The sequence below is a fragment of the Lactuca virosa genome, chromosome 6, assembly GCF_052849685.1.
Source record: "Lactuca virosa cultivar CGN04683 chromosome 6, Lactuca_virosa_CGN04683_v6, whole genome shotgun sequence".
Classification (NCBI taxonomy): Eukaryota; Viridiplantae; Streptophyta; class Magnoliopsida; order Asterales; family Asteraceae; genus Lactuca; species Lactuca virosa.
The window spans coordinates 254,190,859-254,200,073 of NC_136431.1; the positions used below are offsets into that span (position 1 = coordinate 254,190,859).

Genomic DNA, 9,215 nt, shown 5'->3' on the forward strand with positions numbered 1-9,215 from the left:
TAAAAGGGTGGAGAAAAGGAGCACGTGTGATGTCAGTCGGCAGGGTGAAATCAAACGGCAAAAATTAAGCTTAATCACTAAGAAATAAGAATCAACCTCTACACAGTAAAGTAGTACATTCAACCAATCAGATTTCACCTTTATCCAAACGTCATAAGTAATCCAATTTTTAATTTTTAATAAAGTTTTTTTATACATGTTTATCTACTAAAAGTTTTGAAACAATAGCAAAATTAGTTCTAACAAAGAGTTGATGTATTGATATAGTGAAAAGCTATTTAAACAAACACAGATTGCCAACATGGCATAGTTTTAGGGTTAAGAGGAGGTTTTGTTGAAAATGACAGAAGCATAGTTGGCAATGGTTGATTCCGGTGATTGGCGGAGTCGTCCAATCACCGGGTACAATTCAGAAGAACGAAGGAATTGTCTACAGGGTGGATGTTGGCACATCTTTGCTAATGAAAACAAAGCTATTTTTAGAGGAGACTCATTAATTGCATCTCTCCTCGTTGGGTTAAGAGCAACAACAGAACAGTCCGACACCAACTTCAGCAATGCCTGCGTGCATGCAACACATCAATCAATCACTCTGTTTCTTTTTCACTTAATACAAAAAAAAACATCTTAATTGCATTTTTGGCCCGGTTTTCTTTTGTAATTTTGGCCCTTATTTGAGTTCCTGTAACATTTTTGGTCCTTGCTACCAAAAATAGTAATTTTACTTGGAACACGGACCAAAAACATTAAAAAAAAAAAACTTAAAATAAGGACCAAAATGACAAAATTCAGGTATAGTGACTTAGGGACCGAAAGTATAACTGAACATATAATAATATTCAAACTTTATGTTATACCTGCATTGCTCCTTTAGAGACAATATCCTGACAAAGTTTGTTGGAGTTGCGCACAAGATTACTGAGAGCACCAGATGCGTTTGCTTTAGTTTTATCGTCCTCCTCTGCTGACATCAGCAAACTAGCAAGTTGAGGTATGCATTTTCTCAGCTCTTCATAAAACATCTCATTGTGGTATGCTGCATTACCGATCTATAATTAAAATCACAATTAAAAAACGTCAGTTTATATACAAAAATAAATAAAGATTATAAAAAATATGCAAAATTAAAAACGGCAACTTACTGCAAAACAAGCAAATTTACGAGTGCGTTTGTCCCCATCAGAGCACCGATCAACCAAGAGACTGATGATTTTGTGCTTTGCCTGTAATATGTATGACACATATCATTTATCAGACAGAAAGTGTTTTTAATTTTATTATCAAAAAAAGAAAATAATGATACTTGCCAATAAATCATAAAAGTAGGAGCTATGTCGACACATATTGCCAATAGCACTGCAAGCTTTGGCACGAACATTTGGATCTTGGTGTGTTAGAAACTCTTTTAAGAGATGTAAGATATTTGCTCCATGTATGTGCTCATAAAAAACCTGCATTGCATTCATCATATGTTTTGGAATATATATATATTTCTAAATAAGATACTAAATATATGATATGTAATATTTACCTTATCCATACGAGCCAAGTCTGAAATGATCATGAGAATATCTAGAGTGACTTCTCGTGGTGATGAGGAGTCAAGCAGCCTTCTCATTTTGTTTGGATCCAAGAGACCTCTTTCAAGGAGTTGAACAACAAGTGATCTATGAAGAGTCATTTTGGCTAGAAATGCAACTGCTCTTGCAGTGTCTTTTAACTCCATGTGTTCCAAACACTGAATTATTTGACCTGCAATTCCTACCTGTAATGTAAATTTATAAACAATCATCACATGATGATGATTAGACCATTTCCATTAACACCCTTATAAATATTAGCTTCCACAAATTTTACTCATGTTTTTTCATCACAGTAACTTTTTTAAGGGAAAACCGTGAGTATCAGCAACACGCTTATGCTTTTGCTAGCAATATGGGCAATGTACTTTTGTTTACCCATAATAGCAACATGCTTATATTGGAAATGTACTTTATTTGTTACATATTAATATTATAAGTAAGGAAATGTAAATGTAAGTATGGTGCTATTATGACTTCTGAGAAGAAAAAAATTTACATTTTACAAGTTTTGGGTTGCAAATTGGTATTATCGATGAAAAAAAATTCTAAGTACATCGCTATTAAGGGTAAAGAAGCAAAAGTACACTGCTATTATATGTAAAAACAATAAAATATATTGCCTGTATTGGTACTATACTTGATTTCAAATTAATTATCATGTTACTAAAACTAATATTAAATTTAATATCTATTATAAATTAATATGTTCTTGTGTTCTAAACTATTTAAAAAAAAGTAAATAACTTCAAAACATGAAAATTAAATTTAATGTGTATAATAATTTTATGTTACAAGTAACAAATAATTACAGTTAAAAAATCATTATATATAAGAGTATATCACATTTTTGGTCCCTGAATTATGCTGATTTTCGCAACTTTGGTCCCAAAAAGCTTTCTGTTGCATTTTGGTCCTTATTTTAGGTTTTTGTAGCATTTTACTTGGAGTGTATACTATATGCCAAAAACATTACAAGAACCTCAAATAAGGTCTAAATTGCAAAAGAAAACATGTTGGGACCAAAAGTGCAATAATCAGAGCTACACTTGGGGATAAAAAATGTATTTTTTTCAATTAAATATTAAACTAAAATTACACAACATTCTAACTTGAAGGACAAAATTGTAAGATATAAAAACTGACCTCAGAAAGGATTTGAATGTATTTTCCCATGCTTGCTTCAATTGCTCTAACCATGTCCTTGTCATCAGCAGATACCTTCCCTCCAGGAGATCCCATATTTAAAAGATAACCATTATTCACCGAAGCAGCAGCAGCAGATACAGCTGAAGAAGAATTCGGCACATTTTGCACAGCAACAAATGGAAACGCCAAAAGATCAATTACCGCGTTCACGGTATCCCTGATTCCATTCCGCCCTCCACCAGGCCCACCCCAACACCTTATACCTTTCAGATGAACAACCGATATTAAATCAGACACAATTTTCACATGCTCTTTTCTTAGCAACACCTGTCGAAATGTGGAACTGCCACCTGGCAGACACTGGCATAATGACGAAACCGTCCATACAACGCCGACTGGAGATAACCCGATCTGATCGTCTAATTGATCATTTCCTAATAAATCAACAAGTGTTTGGGGGATTCCACTCGCGCATAGCTGTTGAATCGCTAAAGGCCCACCCCAACGTAGTCTGGATTCCAACAAACCGACACAGCCATCTCTGATTCCATTCCAATACGAGAGCTTCCCTCTCATTCCATTCCCATCTGGTGTTGAAATCCTAAGGTAATCACAAAGAGTAGCACTCCGTGGAATTAAAGGCACGGCGATTTCGGAAATTGATGTTTCAACAGAAGGAGAATTTTCGAGGGACAAAATGGATGCGAGTGCCAGCATGGCGGACATGGAATGTGATTGAAATGAATTTTGAATTCGATCACATAAAGAGTAATGGTGTGCGAGGTCGGAAAGGCGAGAACGTTGTTTTTTTGGTGATGATGTCAGCATGAACAGAGCTGAATTTCTTCCGGAAGATTTTAAGGATTGTGCGACTGCGGAAAGTACAAGGCATGAATGGCAGATTAGGGCATGTGGATTTGGTAGTTTGTTTTTCAGATTGTTTTGGTCTCCTGTTTGTTGATCTCTGTCGAAAGAAGCACAAAGAGATAATATGGAAAAGATTTCTGAAATAATTGTGTTATCGCCACCTCCACTGACAACTGTGGTAACAGGTAAAGAACTAGGCAAACCGCATAAAACACCGGTGACTGAGGCGTTATGCAAACAGCACCTTAAGATTATCTGATAAGAAAAAAAGTTAGATTATTAAGTAATGACTTGTTTTAACAAGCAAAAAGATTAATAAAATAAAAATCACCTGAATACCAGAAGACCATGCTGCAGCTTCTGCACGTTGGCGAAGACAATAATAAAAAGCAACTTGAACGGCTTTTGATCCAAGAAATGCCCGTGTCACTGCATTGACAATCTTTTCAGAATCCCCACCAATCAATGGTTTAGATTCATCTTCATTGATATTAATCCGATCCAACGAGTGTGAACGGATGGATCTCAATGGAAATGGATTTTCTTTCTCTTTAGTTGAATGAATCTCAGATGCATCGATTAATGACCAAATCGCCCTGCATGCTTCACAAGCAGCACGTATGAGATTGGATGAGCCGGACATGAGACTTGTGCCACAAGTAACCAAGCATGAAACCAAAGTGTCTAAAACTCCTGATGTTTTGGCATGATCAAGTATCTCTTTAAGACCTTCGTTTGCTGCTGCCACATCAGCACGCTTGGTGGCTGGGGATGCTTTGAAACCTTGTGCTACTCGAGATACAATAATTGTGATGCAAGCAATGGACTCATACACAACTCTTCCTGAAGCATCTTCTGTGTTTTGAGAAACCTACACGTAACAAAAGTCAGGTGTTGTTTCATTTTTACTTGAGAGCAAATCGCACATAGAATAGCAACCTGCTTTACCCTCTTTACAAATATGACATTCTACTTTATTTTAAGGTGAAAAATTATAACCTCTTTATAGAGCTCCACTATAGCAACCCAATGCCTGATATATGAATCCCCAAAACCACCACCACAGGTATCCAATAGCTTCTTAATAACTGAGAAACACTGCAAAAAAAACATGTAAATTACAAACACAATTAAATGTATACCCTAGTTCTTTTTGCAATTTATAACAAACATTAAGCAGTAAAGTACCTTTAGCAACAAGTCATTATAATCTGATTTTTTTATATGAAGAAGATTGGCAGTGAAGCCTATAAGTTCCCAAAATATTTCATCAAGCACCCCTGTAGAATTAATAGCAGCTGCAGCAACTAAGTTTGAAAGAATTCTCAAGGACTGGTTTGAAGTGACAGCATCTTGATCCCTGAACAATTTTGTAAGTCATAAAAACAATTTTTTAAGTCATTTTTTTACACACAATAAAATATATGTCGGGAATTTTAAAATTATAAAAAAATTCCACCTGCACAATCGATTTTTGAGAGGCAACAAGATAACTGATAGTGCTTCATTATCTTGGCCAATTAACTTGGCACCCTTAACAGTGCGAGAGTTATTTTCCAATTTGTCAAGTACCTGACAACCTGAAATAAGTATAGAAACTCAGACAAAATATAAAAATAATATGAAGAGAAAGGTAAAGTTTATGTTAACTTGTGATTCATAAAAACAATTTATACTCTGTAATCTTATCTACCTGACTGTATATTGTCATTTTCTGTGACCCTTTGAGACTCTGGTTGTGGTGAAGCACAGTCAATGGTCGAGTGTTGACCAGAAGGTTGACTATTTTCATCCATAGTTGCAGGAGATCGGTTTTTGCCTGCAGTAAGGTCAAGTAAGCTGGTTAGGCTCATTTAAGATCAGGAGGGTAAATTTGTAAACTTTCATTAAAAGCCTACTTTCTGGACTTGCAGGGGTCAAACCAGTTGACTGTACATATTTTTCCCCTTTCCAAGCAGCATCACATCCTCTAGCAGCAGCAGTTTTGGCACGAAGCTCCTTGAAAAATTACATTATATTTGAAATGTTAATTTTTGGAAAAAGAGTTAGAAGAATTAAAAGGGTCTGTTTGGTTGGAATGGAATGACAAAAGATAACTAACCCTAGCCTCAACATCTTCAAAAGTTTCTGCAACAAATGGATGATCCAGAAGACGTGGCCATGTCAACCTGTAATGAGGATCCTACTCTCATAATTATGACACACAGTTAGAAGTTGATGATAAATAAACTAAATTGAATATAAAAACTAAAACTATCACAAAGATTGTTGAATATACCTTATTAAGCAGACCCTTGAGAAAGTTTTTGAAATTTGAACTCATGTTGTCTGGGTATTTCACAGGGTCCTGGAAGTATATCATAAAGCTTGAATTTTAAATTTTGTATATCTAAAATTATATTTTCAAAATGATGTGGTTTAAAGAACACATACCTTGATGATATGCCGGATAAGTGCATATACTGAATTTGTGTAAAAGGGAGGCTGGCCCACAAATAACTCATACCTGAATATAATGTTTTTGATCAGCTAGCTTATAAATTTAGATAAAGAAGTCTGATAAGGTGTTGTTTCTTTTTTATTTAGGGCAATAAGTGCATATATTTTATATATATTCTTTCCATAAAATCAATGTACTTATATTTCTTTAAGAATATAGCAATGTAAACATCGTTTATCTGGACAGCACTTAATGGAGAAAAAACTTACAAAATAACCCCAAGGGACCACAGATCAGCAGTATGGTTGTAGGGTTGTTCTCTTACTAGTTCTGGAGCCATGTACAAAGGAGTACCTGAAAGAAATAAATGTTTTAGTGATTATAGAAACCTTAAAGAACTCAAAAACAATGAACTGACACCTACAGAAAGTCTGGTAAAGATGGCATAAAAAGTTGTTGTACCTTTTATCGAGCGTAAGACAACTGTATTTGTGGACATTGCTCTTGCAAACCCAAAATCACAAAGCTGTTTCATATGCGAAAATTTGGAGCAAATATGATTAATCAAATGACTAAAATAAATTGTTAATTGAAGAATACATTGTTAAGATGATAATCAACAAACCTTAACAACACCCCCAGCACAAATCAAGATGTTTTGTGGCTTCATGTCACGATGAATAATACGGTTGGAATGCAAGTAATGCAAAGCTCTGACCTGAAATTTTTTAGAAGGTATAAAAAACATTAAAGGATATTAACATCATATAACTTCAATATAGAACTGTTAATTTAGGAAAAGTACCAACTGTTTTGCAATTTTCTGAACTTCTTCTTCAGGAAGGCATTTATCATCCTCAAGAATCTCAAATAGCTCACCCTGAATAGAAATGCATTAATTCAACAACGGGTAAAACTTACCATCATCAATGGATTCTTTACAATGACACTTTTTTTTGCTTTTATATGATATCAAGTTATCAACTAGTATGTATGAAAGCAAATCAAAACAGAGTTGCAGTAGAGAAAACAGAGTTAATTACTTGTGCAAACTCAGTGACAACACAAAACTCCTGTGGGGTTTCAAACGAATCCAGCATCTGAATAATATTCTCATGCTTTAACTTCCTCAAGATCTGCAAAAAGTAGGAACCATAATTGAGCAACAAATACACAAACTAAAAGTATCGGGAATAAGGTAAATACCTCAATTTCTTGTCTCAAATTCTGAATGTCCTTTTCACTTTTCCCATGCTTAAGTATAAATTTCATTGCAACAGTCTGACAAGTGAGAAAAATAATATCAATATGATAAAACTAATACAATTGGCATATCAATAAGTCTACAAAGCAAAGCTGTATATACCTGGCCAGTATACTTTCTTCTTCCCTTGTATACTTTACCAAAAGACCCTTCGCCTACAAGCTCTATCACATGATAATTCTCCACTCCCATCTCTAGATCTTCAAATTCTGTTGTTAATAGTAATTATGAAATGCATAAATTAATCACCAAATAACTTATAAACAGCGGTTTGTTTCAATTCGGAAAATATTTGGAAAGACGCATAAAAAAAAGTGAGATGAAATTAGTATGCATCAAAGTAAGGTAACAGAAATCAAGCATTTGTGCAGTATCCTGATGGCAACGATTAAGAGAAAAACCACAACCGAACAACGTGGACTAAAAACTAAAATGCAGACAGAACTTGATTTAGGGTTCGCCATCAAGCTTTTGGGACACACCTAACCGTCGCTGGTAGTAGTGAAGGGTCGAAGATCAGGAATTAAGAGAAGCGTCTCTCTTATTGTTATTTTGGGATTAGGGTTTCAATTTTTCAGTGTAATGGGACAGCGGCAGAATTATTCAAACTGGAACATGCGAAAAAACGTACCACAATGAACCGAGAAGTTGAAGTTGAAGCTGAAGCCGAACGAGAAGTGAGATCTGAAGAAGCTTCTCAAATGGCGATGATAAGTTTTTCTGTAAGACGAATAATGACATCTGTAGGATTTGAACTGAAGTGATACTTTTCCCGCTCGTTATTCGAATTCCAAATGTGAACCTAACGGAATCAAATTGGATTAAAAAAAATGATATTAGTGTTAAGAAAGATAGGTTTTCGTTAATAAATCTTTGTGTTAATGATTTGAAATGTTAAGTGGTTGTTTGGTTCGACCCTCTTAATTATTGTGTTGCATTATAAAAATGATTATTTTAGCCATTTGTATTATTTTTGTTAAATCAACTATATCAACTATAATAAATGAAGATTTATTTTGTTGTCAATATGTAATGAATTTTAACACTTGTCATTTTATTATATTTTTTAAATAAATAATATACACATGTCATTTTTTGGGTTTTTTCAATTTTTAAATTAAAAAGCCACATAATACTTATATATTTATATATGTAAAGTATTAAATGTAATAAATGTGATAGTAATTGTAATTAATAGGTTTATAACCACCCTTATTTCAAAATTCTATTTAAAAAAATAATTAATGTTTACATTTTAATATTTAATCTTTTTTTAATGAGTCTGTGTAATACACGGATATTACACCTACTAATTATAAAAGAATATAAACACCATACAAAATTCAAATTAACATGAATCAAAATTTATCTTCAATAACTTGTAATGATCCTTTTGAGATAAATTAACAAAAATAACATTATTTTTTTTATATACCAAGGATTTCAAAGTTAAAAAAACATATTTGACATTGAATGTGAAAATTTTGCCCATTAACTTTTGAGCTTTGATCTTTCAAGATTGATATACAACAAACTTGGACAACTTCATAAAAATGACCTTTCGGAATTTTCATATGTTTTACTTGAATACCCGGTCAATTTTTTTTTTTAATTTATTAACATTCTATGTATGAAAAAATTGTGTATGTCATTCAAAATAGAGTTCCTTTCTTGTGATTGCACCCAAGACGCAAAAAAAAAAAAAAAAAAAAAAACTTCGCAGATCTGAAAGCTCATCGAACACCAGCAACAACATGTCTCGATTAAACGAATATGCGATGGACCACAGCGTGGCAAACAGTTGACCACGGCGTGGGAACGGGCTCCGGCGATTCTAAGGGTATTTCCTTGGGGTTCCGAACTTTTGAGTTAGAATGGTATTATCTCATGTAGGGGTGAGCAGAAACCAAACCGA

General features: G+C 33.9%; 1 protein-coding gene across 1 annotated transcript; it reads right to left on the reverse strand.

The window, feature by feature from the left end:
- Positions 1 to 233: 233 nt before the first annotated feature.
- FU (kinase family with ARM repeat domain-containing protein) lies at positions 234 to 8,098 on the reverse strand. The gene is made up of 23 exons (XM_079055437.1): positions 7,932 to 8,098; positions 7,403 to 7,509; positions 7,243 to 7,317; positions 7,080 to 7,172; positions 6,842 to 6,916; positions 6,662 to 6,754; positions 6,499 to 6,562; positions 6,306 to 6,390; positions 6,030 to 6,102; positions 5,875 to 5,943; positions 5,698 to 5,778; positions 5,495 to 5,594; positions 5,290 to 5,415; positions 5,056 to 5,176; positions 4,785 to 4,956; positions 4,596 to 4,694; positions 3,928 to 4,467; positions 2,727 to 3,851; positions 1,532 to 1,765; positions 1,308 to 1,451; positions 1,143 to 1,223; positions 858 to 1,049; positions 234 to 561 (listed from the first exon to the last, which is right to left on the reverse strand). The coding sequence occupies exons 2-23, from the start codon at positions 7,490 to 7,492 to the stop codon at positions 319 to 321; spliced, it is 3,975 nt and encodes a 1,324-aa protein (XP_078911563.1). The 5' UTR covers positions 7,493 to 7,509; positions 7,932 to 8,098; the 3' UTR covers positions 234 to 318.
- Positions 8,099 to 9,215: the final 1,117 nt, after the last annotated feature.